The sequence below is a fragment of the Bos indicus genome, chromosome 26 (assembly GCF_029378745.1).
Source record: "Bos indicus isolate NIAB-ARS_2022 breed Sahiwal x Tharparkar chromosome 26, NIAB-ARS_B.indTharparkar_mat_pri_1.0, whole genome shotgun sequence".
NCBI classification, from domain to species: Eukaryota; Metazoa; Chordata; class Mammalia; order Artiodactyla; family Bovidae; genus Bos; species Bos indicus.
The window spans coordinates 16,808,310-16,825,833 of NC_091785.1; the positions used below are offsets into that span (position 1 = coordinate 16,808,310).

Here is a 17,524-nt window from a genome sequence, read left to right on the forward strand (position 1 = left end):
TTCTTTTTAAACAAAACTACTTTTAGTGAGTACCTACATCCTGTCCCACTCTATGAAACACGATTGGTGGATCTGTCCCAAAACTAGAGGATGGAAGTGCTGGGCTTATTTTAGAGCAGAGGAAGTGGCCTGAGTCTGCCAACATTAAAGAGAAGCCGTGACATTCACCAAGCACCTTCTAGGGTGCAAAGCACACGCCCCCCTCCTATCACACAGGAGCCCTTATTGTTGCTGTTCAGTCACTCAATTGTGTCTGAGTCTGCGACACTATGGACTATAGCCCAGCAGGCTCCTCTGTCCACAGAGTTCTCCAGGCAAGAATACTGGAGTGGCTGCCATTTCCTTCTTCAGGCGATCTTCCTGACCCAGAGATCAAACCCACGTCTCCTGAACTGGCAGGTGGATTCTCTACCACTGAGCCACCTGGGAAGCCCCACAGGATCCCTACAGTGCCTCTCTGAGGCAGGAGCAAGGATTACCACGCCTATTTCCCATATGAGAAAACTGGTTCAGAGAGGTAAAGTCACTTCCCCAGGGACAAACAGCTACTATAAAAGAAGGAAGAATGAAGACCAAACTCTGTGTCCCTAACTTGTGTTGAGGTGCCCTTTCAGACTCCCAAAGGCAGGAAGGTGCCCACAGGAGCTCCTTTTCAGAGCCACCCTATTCTCAGCCACCTGGGCTGGAGCCAGGGAATGAAGTGGGCTGGAGCAAGGCAGCTCCTGGAGGGGCCACAAAGGGCACCCGAGCTCAGCCACAGCTTGTCCCGACCCTGCGGCCAAGTCCCGATAAAGTGGAGAGGGTGTGAGAACCCTGTATCTTCTCCACTGGGCTCTCCACGAATCACAAGGACCGCAGTGGGAGGAAGGGACCCAGAAGTCATGGAGCAGCTGCTCAAGAAAACAGTGCTTCTGTTATCCGCCAGATCGGGGTCCTCAAGCCCTGAGTTCATGAGCATCTGCAAATCCACCACATGTCATGTGTTTGCATACGTGTGGTTTTTCCTTGAGACTGAATCTACTACCTTGTTTAGAGCCTCCAAATGAGTCTATGACCAAGGTTACAAGCCATGATCCCACACCATAAGCTGCTCCAGGGAAGCACAGTTCCCTGATATAGCCCCAGATCCTGGCTTGGTGCCTGACGCCGAGGCGCTTAATACAATAACAAGTGAACCAATGGAGGCACCAAATGACAACAGTAACTCATGTCTATCAAGCACTTACGAGCACCAGTGCTAAGTTGTTGACATGCAGAACCCAGGGGCACTACTGCTTTCGTATTCAGCAGATAAAAACTGATTTCATGGTTTAGATCATCAGGAACCTGCCTAAGGTCACACCATCAGTAAGTGGGATAACCAGGATTCCGGCTACACAAAGTCGGAAGGAAATCCCTAAAACATTCCCATTCCTGGGTTCCCTCCCCACCCCAACCTTGTCCCAATTCTGCACACTTATCAAAGAGTGAGCCCTGATACATGATTATACTTGCAGTCACTCCCTGCCACTGTTGACCCTTGAAGAAACTTGCAACTCTGGTGCAGTCAGTACAGAGGGCAACACTAGAGCCACCAGGGAGTTGGTGAGAAATGCAACTTCTCGTCTATACCCATGACACCCAATCTCTGGCCCAGGAATCCGGGATTTGGCCAGCTCTCCAGGAGGGTCTGATGCCCCCTCAAGTTCAAGAGACAGTGCTCTTCTGCCCTCTTCCAGGCACTGCTGGTCTGGAGGCTCTCCCCTAGGTCCATCATCCCAGGGTCACCTACTAGGGTTGCAAGCCAAAAAGAAGAGGACTTACCCACATTCCCCAGCCCCAAACCTGTCACATCCTAGAAGACAGACAGAAGCAATAGGAAGGTGCCTTCTTCAATGACACTGGCCAGGAGAACTCCATCTAAAGCACAATTCCTTGTTGCTTTTATTCAGAATAGAATGTTCTTACCCATCAAGGTACTTGTCACAGGCCCACTGGACACATGTACTAGTTTGTACCATTAGGGTACAGCTACCAATCTGCAAGTTCCAGGGAGGCGGCAACCATGCCTATTTTGATCATCCTTGCAGCCAGCAATAAGCTGAGTTCCCAACACATCAGAGAAGCTCAGAAGACTTCACTGACTGAACACATCAGGTGGTGGCCAGAAGATGGCTTTAGCAGGAACACGTGTTAATGTGTAAATAAATATTTCTCACCTACCTGAAAGGCTACTGAGTCGTTTCTGCTGTTCTGTGATAAAACAAAAAAATACACAGTGTAAGTGAGGTTTACACAAACACAGTAAGACCAAGAAGTCCTGGCACAATTCATTAGGATCCCCTAATCTGTGTCTCACTCTCCTTGAGCTTAGATGCTAAACTGGTGTGTAGTTGAGCTGAATACAGGGGTATTAATGTGGCTCCATCATCTGGGTGTAGTGTCTGCTGTCTCTCTCCCCCCAGGACTCAGAGAACTGTCACTGTTTTCGAGTTGTTTACATCCTGTATTAAGCTGATCTGATCACTGAAGGAGACCCCTCAGCTCCCCTGGTCTCAAGACAGCAGGACCTTATACATCCCAGTCTTGGTACCTCTGAGGAAATGGAATCACAACCATGGCAGCTACCATCTGAGAGCTTCTATACGCCAGACACTGTTTCCAGAGCTTTCACTGATGTTAAGGCTTTTAATTTTCACAATAACCCTGGCAGGTAGGTCAGCACTGGCTGAGAGACCTCAGTCAAGAGGCACAAACTACCCAAGATGACGCTGAAAATCAGAGCTGTGTCTAGAACCTGGGTCCCCCAGGTTTCTTTTTAACTCTCTAATCACCAGGCCCAGCTATTTCTTAACATCAGAGGTCCACTGGTTTCCCATCCTCCCAGCACCCTCACAGAGGGGAAGCCAGCATCTCCTCTGGAGAGTTTGGTGTGTACGTGCTTCGGGATAAGCACAGAAATGACCTTCTACAGATGCTAAATATAAAGCAGCCACAGTATAAAAATAGAACACTTGCCAGCCCCTGGGTGCTGTCATCATCCCCCTCGGCTGCGTCCCCACCCTCCTTCCAGAACCAGCGTGGCAAGAAGTAAACAGAGCAGCAGGGGAGCTCGCGGCCAGTGGAAGCCGCCGTGTTCATGTCAGGCACATGGACAAGGTTCGCACCGGCTGGACCAGAGAAGCTCAGCAGGGCCCCAGCTCAGCTCTGCCGGCAACCTGTCAGATGGCACTGACCAATCATGTGATGCCTCAGCCTCAGTTTCCTTGTCTGTTAAAGTGCTCATTGAATCTATGGTTCCTGAATGCTGGTCTCCAAGCTGCAGGCAAGGCCTTCCCCAGCAATCAACTGACATCAACTTCAACTGACGAGGTGACACGGTGTCCTGCCTCTGAGGTGTGGGATAGCCTTTCTTTCCGAGGAGGAGATGTGTGCAATGCGGATCACAGCAGTTGCTTTTCAGGAGTGTTATTTAGGGCAAAGTTAGAAATGAGCAATCCTAGGGTGGTCCCCAGACTATTTCACGTGACCATGAGATCCAGAAATTTGGGACCACCAAGCTCCTGTCTGCCAATGTGGTCCATGGATATGTCTTGCAAGCTTGCTAAAATATGGAGAACCTCTCCCCAAACCCTCCCCCTCACACACCAAAGACGTTCTGAATCCAACTCCCAGCATTCTATGTGCACTGTGACCAAGAGCCTCCCAGGCACCCAGACCCTCTCTCGGTCCTGAGAGTTTTCCAGTTCAAAGTCTCCTCCCCAAACTGATGGTAAGCCATCTGCCCTCTGGCACATGTGGGATGGGAAACTCCAGAGGGAGTGATGGGGGCTACGTGAGAGCCGAGCCAGAGGTGCAGCCAGGGTCGCTGTCACATTGTGCCCCTAGGCAGCCAGGGCAGGAACAAAGGGAACTTTTTCTACGATGACTACACCAGAATTCTAGAAGTGGAGCAGAGTTATCCTTCCCTCAGGAGACTTTGCAATAGTTAAACTGCTTTCACGGGTTCTGTTGATGAGGCAAAGCAGGGTTGCCAGGCTGGGTACATTCCAAAGCAAAGCCCAAAATGCCTGACCTAAAGCAAGCTTATGACTTGTGAGCCAAAGCCGGGCCCACTAGGGGCTTCCATTCTCCTTCACTCTTCCCGCCTCCTTAAGGAGCATATGGTTTACTCTTTACGGGAAGTTATCTTTTAATTCCAAACAATGAAGTTATTTGGACCCTTTTCGGAAGGACGTGTGATTCAGGCTGCATGGTTCTGATGTTTAAGCCCCCAGGCAGGACATGGGACAAAAGAGAAAGGCAAGAACCAAAGGCATCTGAGTAAACAAGAAGATTCTATTTGTTCAGGGAAGAAACAAAAAGAACTGCAGGCACTACTGTGCCCAGAAACGTCTCACTAGGTGTCATCAGAAGCAGCTGGCATTACACTTGGCATTTCCCAAAAACCAAGTTGCCTTGGGAATAAATCCTGTCTTTAGAGAAAATGCCTTTCCTTCTGGGAACTAACTTGCTTGCTTCTTTTTGAGTGAGTTTTTTTTGTTTTTTGTTTAAAAAGATGAGTCATAAAGAAGTTCATAGAGAACCAAAATTTCACTTTGTCCTGCATAACGGACACTTTCTGGGCAGAAAAAGCTATTGCCAGTAAGGGGTATCCCACTGCTGGGAGGAGAATGGGCTCTTCTGTAGCTTAGTGTGGGGGTTGGGACTCTCTATCCTTTGAAGGACACAGATTCATGGGTGGAAATTAATAGCGGAGCCCCCAAAAATGAAAAAACAGGATTACTAAAATAACTAAGATTTGAGTGGGAAGATTTTAAGTGAGAGAAAATGTTTCATTCATCTGCTTTTCAAGTTAGAGACAGGAAACAGAAGAACTCCATTTAATATGGAAAACAATTAAAAATAGACTCCAGTCGATTTTCATCCAAGTTAACACAGAGAGGGAGGGGCAGGGAGGAAAACTATGAAGTGGGTGAGCAGGGAGTCAAGGAAGATTCGGTACTGAGCTGAGCTCTGAATAAAATGATTAAACCTCCAATGTGTTTTGAAATTCAGACTCAAGAGCCCCTTTTACATTAGGAAACTGCTTTAAAACTTGACATTTTACACTGAAAAGGACTTTTGTAAAGGGAAAGTTTATTCCTGCACGGAATTTCAAAACTGAAAACTTTCAGGACTTCCTAGGTAACCAGTGGCTAGAATTCCGTGCTCCCAGTGCAGGGGGTCCAGGTGTGTTTCCTGGTCAGGGAAATAGATCCCAGCGTGCTGCAGCTAAGACCCAGTACAGCCAAATAACTAAACTTTTAAAAAAAGGAAAACTTGGGACTTAGAATCATCCTCTGGAATTTTAAGGCAGAAAGGTCGATATATACAATGATCACCTCAAAGCACTCTTGTTTCCCCTAAGACACCCCTTCAGAGAAGGGGAAGAACCGACCAGAAGCAGTCAGAGAAACTCTGGAAAACAAACAGGAAAGCCCTCAGCAGCGCTGTCTGGGGCCACATAGCTTAAGGGGCAAAGACCCACCCCAAGCCCAGGTCCCCAGAGGGCACTGCTGAGGGAGCACCCAGTGCAGTGACTTCTGGGGAATGGAGGCCATGAGTCACCAAGAGAAAGTTCAAAAGCTTCTGTTGCAGAGACACAAAAACAGTTTCTATTTTAGAAAATTTCCCATCCGGTAGGTTTTCTTTTTAATTTTGGTGTTCGAAATTTTGCTTTCTAGAAATTCCATGTCACAGAGCTTCAGGGTTTAGAATGGCACTTAAAAGAGAGATGACGGCACCAAGATTTTCCCAGCAAAGCTCTGACTAGAATTCCCATGACAGGAATTAAGGGGCAGACATTGTCCTTTCTGTCTTTTCTCTCTTTTTGGAGCTCCCACCTGAGGAAAACTGAATACCCAGGCTTTGGGACACACGTCACCTACTTATTCAGACACCTGGCCTCATCCCCATAGGGGGCCTCTGTCCGCTGCTGCGATCTACTTTGTGGGTCGTTGAAGTAAGTGAGCTGGGGCAGGTAGCCTTGGGGAAGAATGGGATTTGTGAACAATTCTGTGGAACGGCAGAATCCTTGCTCCAGACATCACAGGACAGCCAGGCTGATTCTGGCCAGCGGGGGGCGGGGTGCCCCTCGCAGACCCCTCACCTCGGTTGTGTTGCAAGAGCACAATAGTGGGATTGACGATCGTTGTGGACGGGTAGGCAGATGATGGCTTGCTAACTGATGCAAAGGTCTGGGAATCAGTTCCAGCGTGGGATGAAGAAACTTCATTTAATAGAGGACTCGAGTCCTGAAAAGGAAGCAATCATTGTCACTCAGTGCAACTACATGAAACCAAGAGATAAGGCTTTCTAAAAAGAAGAGATTTAAAGCTTTACAAGGACCTTAATTATAAAAAGAAATGTAACCAGTGAGACATGTTGATTCCAGTTAGAAGTTTAATGTGGAATGTTTATTCTTTTTGTTGGGATTAGTAAGGGGAGAGAAGGAAGGTGAATGTTACTCGAACTCTCAGCAACATCATTCATTATTTTCATCTGGTCAAAACTGTGGCTCAATCCGATTACTGAAAAAGCAAATTCAAATCAAAGTAGCATAACATGCGAAACTCATGCAATCCACAATGCAATTTGAGAACGAGAGCTGGTTTAATTGGGGGAAAATCAGGAAAGTTTAGTACTTATGTAAAGAAACACTGAGACGCCGTGAGGACGAGAAGCCATCGATGTATTAATAAGAACAGGGAAGAGTTAAGTATTGGAGCTCTTGGAAAGCTGTTCTCATCTGTCCCACTGAACAACCCTACCAGCACTCACTTCTAGGACATTATTTAGTCCTACTGTGGCATTTTTTCACTCCAATATTGAGTCACAAAGATCTCTGAAGACTTATGAAAATCCTGATTTTGAGAGTCTGAGGTGTCTGCCAGAAGTACCAATAAAATTATTACTACTAACATTACAATCTGCATAATGGGAACCATATCAGTCTTTTTAGAGACATGAAAATAAGATCTCAAAATGTAGTAAGGATATGTAGTTTCTTCTATCACTCCTATAAATTTTGCAAAGTTTCTATTTTGAAGCTTACAGACCCTAAAGCCAGAACAAAAGGTTTGAAGAACAAAACTGATAGTTACCTTCTAGAAAAAAGTGTAGCTCAAAGCAATCAGTATGCTCCACCAGAGACCAAGGACTCTATAAGCACCTGTGGGACAGGGGCCTCGCCTCCCTTCCTGATCTTCCACCTGCGCCTAGCACAGTGGCCTGCAGACCCCGGTGCTCAGTAAACGCCCCATGAATGACAGGAGACATCTACCAGCTACACCTTCTGTGGCAAGGGAACACGTGCCCATCAAATACAGGATATGCGTGTCAGCACCCAGGACAGCTCCTGACACACAGTAGGGGCTTCCTTAAAAATACCGGCTTGGTCAGCCCACCTTTTCTGAAAGTGCTCTAACAGCTGTTAGTTATGAGTGGCAGCTCAATTTAGCGAATAAAACCTTTCCCCAAGACTCAAAAGACAAAATATGATCTTGGACAAAAGTGCTTCATCTCATTTCTTTTGCATAGTGGGAAAACAACCACACTTGTCCTCATTTACTTTCAAAGTGATGTAATAAAGACAAATGACATAGTGGTGTCAAAACTCTGCCACAATGCACCCAAAAAACACACAAAATATCAGGCATACAGCTCTTTAAAGTGTAAGTGCCTGGGTGGACCATGTGAACATTAAGCATCTCCTAGATTTTACTCTGGCATAAATCTTATTTCTGGAACATCACAAAAATGACTATTGACTAAAAGAACTTGGATCAATTAACATGAAATTTTCTTCCTTCTTACTCTTCAATCACTGCAAATGGAGCAGATATAAACCCATGGTTTGCCCACCATCCACAGGAGCTCCTGTTTCTCTTGATAATTCTCACTCAATGCAGGAGTCTGACCAGTTTCCTTTTTCACCTCTTACTCTGTACCCAAGGCCAAACCAGAAGTTTTCAGGCCAAAGGAAGTCCACCTGGGAGTCTATACCAGGCTGACCAGACAAGTTTGAGATACTGAAGATACTGGCCCAACTAATCTTTCCTGGAACACCTGAAAAAAAAACTCAATATGAAAATCTAGATCTATGCAAATGACAAAGAGTAGAATCATCTTTGTCACCTCAGTCATGTCCCTCTCTTTGTGACCCTATGGATTGTAGCCCACTAGGTTCCTCTGTCCATGGGATTCCCCAGGCAAGAATACTGGAGTGGGTTGCCATGCCCTCCTGCAGGGCATCTTCCCAACCCAGGGATCAAACCCGCATCTCCTGTGTCTCTTATGTTACAGACAAATTCTTTTACTGCTGAGCCACCGGGGAAGCCCAAAGTGTAGAGTACACAGCACTACTCATGATGATACCCTGTGCCATAAAAACAAGACTTGCTTTACATGCTGCTCCAAAGAAACATTCCCTGCCTGTACTTTCCAAAACAAGAGTGGCTTCTAAATTCATCTCTAAGTTGAGCTGGGGTGAGGAAAGTGCATCCGTGAATAATCTAGCACCTTTCTCCAACAGAGCTGAGGGGCAAGGTTCAAAGTTAGGATATCCAAGCCCCCGGGCCACATTTGGCCAGGTCCTCACCTAACCATTGGGTTTCCCTGGTGGCTCAGACGGTAAAGAATGCCTGCAATTTGGGAGACCCGGGTTTGATCCTTGGCTTGGGAAGATCCCCTGGAGAAGGGAATGACTACCCACTCCAGTATTTTTGCCTGGAAATTCCATAGATGGAGGAGCTCAGCAGGCTATAGTCCATAGCGTCGCAGAGTTGGACACGACTGAGGGACACATTTTCCATTTAACTGCATCACATTGTATCTAGAGGTCTGAGCAGAGGACCAAGCCCGGGATGTAGTCCTTCTCAGCTTTTTACCCGATAGCTCACTGTAATTTCTCTTACAAGCTGAAATACAAGTTTACTCCCTGCTCTTGGCATGACTGGCTAATGTTTAATGAGCCACTGGAGCCAGTTTTGTAGGCATACCTCTTTAAGGAACATTTAGTTACATTTAGTGGGCCAATTGCATGACCCACAAGGTCACTACACCTTAAAATGTGGGCCACAGATCATCAGCATCAGAATTCCCCCCGATGCCTATTACCAAGCCTCAGTCCTCAGCCCCTCCCCAGACCCACTCAATCAGAAACTCTAGGAGTATAACCTCAGAGGATCCCATGAGCACTATACTTGAGCACCCACATACCACTCAGATAAATCCTGTTCATGGTTGTGCCCACAGCATTTAGCAGAATACCTAGAACATGACCAGAACTCAATGATGAATGGTTAATTAGCCAGATACTGATTTTTGAGGGGCTCTGGCTCGTTTGCTAGGGCACACCCTCAGCACCAAAGCTGACATTTCCTGAGCACCTCTCTGTGCTGAGCCCTGAAAGAGAAGCTTCTCTGTACTTGGATCCACTGCACCCACAGCCCAACAGATCCATGTGTCCCCGTTTTATGACTCACACTGAGGCTCTTCCAGTCTCTCGGTTCCCAGGGCTCCTGAGGAGAGAACAGACTGGGTCCTTTGACTCAGTCTTTCCTCTAAAGCTCTTGGCTTTCCCACTACGATGGGGACGCATCCCTCGCAGATCAGGACCTGAAGTGTCAGGACACTTACTTAACTTCCCATGACCACTGGAGCACTGTTTTGCCTCAAAATTCCCTGGTGGCCACTATGCAGGGGCCTCAACAACGTTCTTCCTTTTGAGGAAACAGTGCTAACACTTGTACTGGGGCTTGTCTCTCTATGTACTCAATTAAACTCCTTTTTTAAAACCCGGTCTCTGCCATTGCTGTATATAAAAGAAAGCCTGCGAGCTTGCAGAATCAACAAGAGTGAATCTCTGCCTCCCCTAGAATCTCCCTGCTCCCTGCTAGAGAAACGGTGAGCACCGTGCCTGCTGCTGGCTTTTCCACACGATTCTGCAGCTCTCCTCAGCTCTCCATACTACATCTGTCCGGCCCCTCAAAGAGCACAGCTAGTCCAAGGAAAGGCCACGGAAGTGGTTTTCTCTGCAGGAAGATGTGCATTCCAAACAGGACAGAGAGGAAGAGCGTCTAGACAGACTGGTGAACAGCCACGGGGGCCCACGGAACACACAGGGGAGGCATGCTCTAGTGAAAAGCAAACACAGCCGGTCATCACACAACACAGGGCGGCCGGCGTCTCTCTCAGAACTTAGTACTTCAGTGAGAAAGGGGTTGGGGTTGGTTTGCTGGTTTTCTTAACTGCCGGGAGCAGACATTCAGGAAAGCTGGGAGAAAGGGGATCCCGCAAGGCTTACGGTACTTGAAACAGCTCCCGTGAGGTCAGGCTCCGAGACTCTGCGGAGGCCCTCGGGGACCGGAGGGACCAGCGGAGGCTGCGGTGAGAAGGACGGTGGAGTCTGGCTAGCTGGGGGGAGGGAGCCAGGGGTGCTGGCTGGCTGGCTGTGGTGGGACCGCCTCTGCAGATGAGGGGGAATGAAATCGTCTAGAGTCGGGAAGGTCAGAGGTGAGCCGGCAGGGGCAGCCGCCGGGACCGGGGGGCCGTGGGGCCCCAGAGATGCTGGAGGTCTGTCAGTGCCTTCGTGCCCTCTGTCGGTATTAACCCGGTAGAGAGGGACAACTATGACCTCAGGCAGGGCTGGGCTGGAGGAAGTGGCGTCCTGTGGGAAACAAGGGGGTCGTTACGTGAAGGGGAAGCGCGGGGAAAAAGGAATTCCATATTTAAACAGTTGAGAGTGGACATGCAGTGAGGCACTCTGAGAAATATTTAATCAGTGCCCTTTCCTCCAAGTACACGAGACAATCAGCGCTAGCCAGCTGGCCTCCTGACACTCTATGACACAGAGGGAACCCCATCCAACTTTACTTTCCATCCATCTATTTTTGAATCCTTTTAACACTTGAGAGAGAGAGAAAAAGAACAACAGGCAGGCAGGCTGTGTTTAACCCCCAAAAAGGCTTGCAGAGCCTGAAAGCTTGGAAGTGAAGACCATTTCTCCGGCATCTTGATACAAAATGTATAAAACATATAATATCTCACCATGTTATTAGTCTACGGATTCCACGCTCCAGCATACTTACATATTTACAGGAAAGAGGCAGGGAGATCGAGAGGACTGTGCTGAGATGTTTAGAGTGAAGAATTTGAGATCAAGCTGCAGCATTATTAACAAGGAGAGGGAGGGTAGGGTGGCCCAGAAAACAAAAAAGAGCTGCTCACATGAGTTTTGAGAAGAGACGGTGGAGAAGACACACACACATTCCTAATTTCTTGCCTTGGCTGGATAACACAGCTGCAAAAGGTAAGGTTCTTTTTTCTTCCGGTTTTCGGGATCAGAGGTAACCTGGGGGCCTAGCCCAGGTGCTCTCACTGCGTCTGGGAACGAAGGCCAAGGCCCCAGGGAAGGACTCTGGCCACAGCCAACGGCATCTTTATGGATGTCAAAGGATAGCTTGGGAGGGTTGGGAGGAGCAGCAGAGGGTGGCGTCCCTGTGCCGGCTATGCGGGAGACAATGGTGGGAGCCGGTGCCCGAGTGCCTGCAGCTTCAGTGCCTTTGGCTGGGTCACGTGCAACACCAGAGAGGTTTTCCGATGCCACCGGGCAAACGTTGCAGGATAAACAAGGTACATATAAGCTGCTGACCTTTTTATTCCCAACTGCCTCATGACGTGGGTTAGAGCTCACATTCTCTCTATCAACTGTCCTGGTGGCTGCACAGCGCTGCTGGGGTTGGGACCAAGTGCCAGGGAATGTGGAATCTGGAAGCGGGGGCCCAGGACATGGCACACCTCGGGGGGCTGATCCGGCTGCCAGGGGCAAAGAGATGGGCCAGGGCAGTGAGGGGCTCTGCTGGCTGAGGGTGCCAGGTGGGAGGTAAGGCTTTGGTGAGCTCAGGTAGAGTGAGTCCCTGGAGGGACTGTGGGTGCTGGGAGGCTGCCATGCAAAGCGGTCCTCTTTGAGGAAAGGAGGGCGTGGGGGAGAGAGGACCTTCGTAGTATTTTTGAGACACAGTAAAAAGAAAGAAAGAGGAGGGGAAACGGGAAGAAGGACGACCATTAGAAACAGCAACACAACATGATCTGAAGAAAAAACAATTCCTGACATGACTGTAAGCAAACCCTCAGCTTAGACTCCTCCTGGCTTGTTTATTTCTCCTCAGAATAAAGTCAAGAACCGGATCATACTCACCTGAAGACGCAGGCTGACGCCCCTCTACATCACACGATGCTGAGCTCAGCCCAGGTGCTAAGTCAGTCTGACACTAGTTCTGGACTGACCTGCACCCCCTGAGACCTCCTGACCCAACAAGGGCGCCCGAAGGCTAAGCGCCAGTGGAAGAAGCCTAAGAGCTCCCAGCCTTCTCCCATATCCTTTCCTCAAAGACTTTCCACTCCATGCCTTTGGCTTCCAAGGTTTGAGTTCCCTCAAATTCTTGAGCGTGTTTCATTCTTTTCCCTTAGGAAATGTAGGACCGGAAGAATCATTCAGAGCTGTGTTCACCAGAGGCAAACATCTCAATTGAGTCCCTAAGATTCAGCACTCAATCCCACAGGCAAAATAAGTTAAAGCCTACCAAGAAGAGACTGCTAAGGACTTAGAATCCATGAGTGCTCTTGTCTCCTAGGAAACAATTTGATGGAACCACTTATTAGAAGGAAGATAGTCATGAGATTAAAAGCATGTGGTCTCCTGTTTTTGATGCACCCAGGACAAAGGGGCCAGGCCATGAAGCAACTGACTAACCGGCTGGATTGGCATCTGACGGTGCCTGGTTTACCTGATTTCAGCTCATTTCCCATCCCCATCTGGCCACAAGGCACAGGCAATCCTAGAAAAGGGTGAACAGCCTCAGGCTCATGGTTTCTGTGCAAAGCTCTGGTTCCAGGCTCAGAGCTAGAAAACTGCAGCCCTCACCTCATTTCCTCTCCCTCAACACAGCCCCTAGCTCCTCCTTGGGGCTCAGTGGGGCAGAAGGTCGGAGAAAGGGATAAATCTCCAGATGATCATCATGTCAAGGAGAGACATCTATGAACCTGTGGTTCAACTGGGATTTAGGCCATAAGGAAAGTTTATTTCCTGGATGTGTGTCCCTGCAAAATTCATAAATTGATTCCCAAACCCCAAAGGATGACATTTGGAGGTGGGGCCTGTGGGTGGTAATGAGGGCTAGATGATGTCATGAGGGTGAGACCCCATGATGGGACTGGCATCCTTATAAGATGAGCCAGAGAGACCAGAGACCTCTCTTTCTATCAGGGAGAAGGTGGCCGTCTGCACTTCAGGAAGAGAGCCCTAACCAGAAACCTAATGGACAAGCACCTTGATCTCGGACTTCCCAGCCTCCAGACGTGACAAATAAATGTCTGCTGATCGAATCACCTGTCTTTGTTACTTTCTTACAGCTACTTAAGACACCCAGACTTTCTCCACTGGCCCCTGTCTTTAAAGATCACCCACTATGAGAAGAAAACCAGAACCTTCCACTAAACTGCACAGGTGAGGCACAGTTTGGATGGTAAATGGATTATAACCCTAAACTGGGAGGGTGCAAGGGTGTGGTCTATTTGGGGGTTATTTTGTATTTCCTTTTAATTTTTTTGCAGAGTGCAGGCAGCAAGGGGAACGGATGTTAGTGAGGGTGAGTAAGTGAAATAAAGTATGGGTCTGGACTATACTATCAACCGAGATAGTTTACTGTAAACGATCTACCCCTTCAGTTAACTAGGTTAACTTGATGCCTATCCTTTCCACAGGGAGCCCAGGACAGTGCCCGCCGAATGTGGCCATATATCCACCAGTCAAAAATACAAAATGTATCTTCAGCCACAGCCAGGAGCAGAACCTTCCAGGTGTACGCTCTCTTGGTGAACTTAGGCTGGAAGTCGGGGTGTGCTATTGGACTAAAACAATGCTCTCTAGAAACAAAACACTTGAGCGAGCATGTGCCGAGGCGAGCTGATGGTGGTGGTCAGGGAGGTCAGTAGAAGGCAATTTTGAGTGAGGTTCAGAATTATTTTGAGCTGCAGTGTCCCCCGTGTGATTCCTTCTGGTCCAAAGATAGCATTTGGTTTCAGTGAGTTTTTAACTTAATGTGGCTGTGGCCATATAAGGGGCCAGGGCTGAATTACATCAGGCCTGAAGCTTCCCAGGGCCCTGACCCTGTGGAGAGGACGCTTCCCCAGAGTGCTGACAAACACGCTTGGAGCCAAGGCCCTCCTGTCCTGGGGCTCCTTTTAGCTCCGAGAAGGAGGAGGGTAGACACAGTCGCTTTACATGGAAGGAACTACTTTCTCCTTTATTGTAAACATGGTGGGAACCACCTAGGCAGTTGGCACTTCTCCCCAGGTATCTACTAATGAAATTCCATTTATCTTTTTAGAAGATGGGACGGTGAAAAACACAAGGCTGCTTAAAGAATCTGCCATGATCCTAGTGTAGTTTCAGAAACTACAGTCCCTGCTCCACTGGGGCCCACTACAGTGATGCTGTCAGAGATGGGAAAGCCCTGGTTGCCAGTCCCCGGGGGTAAGGCGAGCAGGGCAGTGGGAGGAAAGGCAGAGGTGGGAGCAGCAGGACACGGGATTCCCCTCTGGCCCATGAGTCCCTGGACTCCTCCTTAGGAGGATATGCTAGGCCTGCAGGGGTCTGGGAGCTGTCTTCGTCTGAAACCAAGCCAGGGCAGTCAGCAGCCCAACTACCCAAGCTCCATCTAAATCAGCATATTCTATTAGCTCCGGCCATGGCTATGGAAACAAGAAGTCATTTTTGCATTCAAAAAACAAATCTATGACCTAAAGACTCTTAAAAGCTGGATGGTCAACTTTACACTGAACATACAGAAAACCTCTTATCTCAGCAACCTGCCAGGTATCGTTTCAGACACCCCAGTACAAAGAAACTTCTCAGAGAGTAAGAGATGAGAAGATGCATACACAATCCGTAGGCGCTGTTACAGAATGGGCATCCTTGCTATGAGGTTCACCCTCACAAACTCCCTGAGGGCAATGTTTCACACAGTGATCTGAATTCAACAAATGCGCAACAAAGTTGCCATCAGTAAGTGTATTTAAAGGGGATTTTTGTTCACTTGACATGCTCTTAAAGTCCTCTCTTTAGAAGAACCATTTTAGAAGCCAAAAGGACTTAGTGAGCTACCCTTTGGGCTAAGTCACTGATAGTGGAAGAGGCTGTGCTTCTACATGTGCCCGGGGTTAATTAGCACTATCTCCTACCCCGGGTACAGAGCCAACTGTATCCAACCTGGAGAGTGCTGAGAAGGAACTGTGCCCGCCACCAGCAGCAGACTTAGATGCTGGGAAAGGGCTTAGAAATGATGGCACATCATTTACTGGACAAGGGACCTCCCACGTCCCGAGTCTAATGAGGCCTTCAGGAGGCCACGCCCATTGCAGCTCCTGGCTCTCATCAGTGGCCCTGCACCAGGGGTGGGGGCATAGGGGGCACTCTGATCAGGGAGCAGGGTTGCACACAATTCAGCAACCTCCTTTAAGCCTGCGGAGACGGGGTTCTGCAGAGGGGAGGGAAGGCATCATCTCCGACTCAATTTCATTCCAGGGACAAGCACAATTTTATGTCCCCACAAGCAGAACCCAGAGAATCACTGGAAAAAGCAGGGTGGGAAGTAGGAAGGCATGTGGATTCCCTGGGTTCCTGGGGAGTTCTGGGAGCACATGCACAGAAGGCAGGCGTGGGGAGGCGGACTGCGTAAGGAACACATTTCTGCTGTTTTTGAGCAGCACAGCTCTTTTTAAAAGAATGGATTGCTCCGTTTGATGGCTGTTACTCCGCTATGTAAAAACACTCTTTACGGACTGCCTGAATTACAACAGGGTCTATTCCTTTCGTCAAGCTGGCAAAGTAGCAACAGGGAGGGGAAGAAAGAAAGATCAGGAAAACAACTTGGGAGAAAAACTTCAGCAAAATTATCCCTCCTCCCACGTGTACCATGTGGGGGGATTTTCTTTTGTAAGGTAGTGCTAGGCAGTTTAAAGCCATCTGAACTTCCGTCTGCTGCTTCTAGGTTGCGAGATTAAGTGCTGGCCGCAGCTCCCTAATCTAAAAGCCGTAAGGACAGAGCTGCTGGAACTCTCACAGTTCCAACTCTAGCAAAGTAATGGACTAAACACAAGAGCGAACTCTCTTTTTGAATATTATACTCAGACCTTTTTTCTGGCTTGGATTTCCCTCTTTCAGATCATTTCCACACACGTTTCAAACCTAGGAAACACTGGGCTGATATTTCTGATGCTCGGTATAGACCAGTGTCACCCCATGCTTCTGTTTTCCTTGACCCCAACTCTTGTCTAACTCTGCTCCCCCTGGGGCTTTCCCAGAGTTGACCAAAAGTGCGACTCAAAACTCAGTCCATCATCCAGCTGAGTGAGCAGGCAGGCACAAGTGTAAGCTATCCGGCTCGAGAGTGGTCCCCACCCCGCCCTTGGGCACACGCCTACCTGGGGCTTGCTGGAGGGAAGGCTGGGATGCACACTTCGGTAGCCCTTGGCAGCGAGTGAAGAGGGCTGGGCATTTCCATTGGCATCGGCATTGGAAGAAAGCCTCCACTCATCTGAGGGATGAGAAAAAAAAAAGAACCCTTCACTCTCAGGAACATTCCTTGGGTCCCTCTGATTGAAGGGTTCCCGGTGGAATGCAGGGATAGAACAGATACAAGAGAAACCATACCTGCTGAGGAATTCTCTGACTCCAGAACTACGTGTGGCGCAGAAAGGAGGCAAACAGGCAGAAAAGAGGGAAAACAGAAACGGTTACGTTTGCAGGGAAAAAGCACGCCGTGCTCAGAAAGACGAAAATCCAGCGCCCCGTTGCCTGACACAAAATGCCCTCAGTCACGATGGCCTAATTACCATAGGAACCCACTCTAAACCATGATGTGCTCACAGGCTCTGACCTTTGAAAACACAAGGCTCACATTCACAGTAATGAAGAAACAATTGTTCTTGACATTCTTACTTTACAGACAAAAAGGCCACAGAACTCTCCTGTCCAGTCCTGACTCGCTGACTTGAGCTCCCCTGTTTTTAAGCCTGATGTGGGCTCAGAATGACCTCCCCTCATTAGCAGGCTGGGCTCATGAACAGACCCAGAGAGGTCTGTTCATGAGCCCATAAGCACTTTTTCCACGGCTGCTGGCACTATGGGACTGGGAGAACGTGATTTAAGCCCAGAGGGATCTGCTGTGATAAGGGCTTTTCTCTCCCTGCCTGCCTTTTTTTTTCCATTAAACGAATCCCATAAACATTTCAAAATCTCGTCATCCTGAGTTTTCATCAGACTACAAGGCACCCCTGTCTCCCGTCAGCCAGCTACCAACCTGCCCTCCATCTATCGCCCGGCACAGCTCGGAGACCCTAAGTCTCTTCTAACCTGACCCACTTAACACCACAAGGCTGGAGAGCACAGTGGTTCCAAGCTTGGCTGGGAAGGCAACTGGACCTCAATTCAAATTCTGGC

The 17,524-nt window shown here is 48.5% G+C and overlaps 1 protein-coding gene and 1 long non-coding RNA gene across 43 annotated transcripts in view; one reads left to right on the forward strand and one right to left on the reverse strand.

Annotated features, from left to right (window-relative positions):
- Positions 1–17,524, reverse strand: part of SORBS1 (sorbin and SH3 domain containing 1) — a 234,640-nt gene that overhangs the window by 81,933 nt on the left and 135,183 nt on the right. For 13 of the 41 annotated variants that reach the window (XM_070780548.1, XM_070780547.1, XM_070780540.1 and 10 more), the window contains 4 exons: positions 16,736–16,762; positions 16,507–16,619; positions 6,131–6,275; positions 2,203–2,232 (listed from right to left, as the gene is read on the reverse strand). In XM_070780548.1, coding sequence (XP_070636649.1) covers positions 2,203–2,232; positions 6,131–6,275; positions 16,507–16,619; positions 16,736–16,762 — 315 coding nt within the window. Of the gene's footprint in view, positions 1–2,202; positions 2,233–6,130; positions 6,276–10,327; positions 10,691–11,305; positions 12,020–16,506; positions 16,620–16,735; positions 16,763–17,524 lie in introns of all 41 variants that reach the window. The other 28 variants (XM_070780542.1, XM_070780535.1, XM_070780532.1 and 25 more) reach the window with 5 other exon arrangements.
- On the forward strand, positions 10,716–15,926 carry LOC109579057 (uncharacterized). Of its 2 annotated transcripts, XR_011564244.1 has the most exons (5): positions 10,716–11,332; positions 12,192–12,444; positions 13,289–13,528; positions 13,636–13,670; positions 13,786–15,926. It is a non-coding gene; the product is annotated as an uncharacterized lncRNA (long non-coding RNA). The 2 variants fall into 2 exon arrangements; XR_011564243.1 differs by having other exon boundaries at positions 12,192–13,528.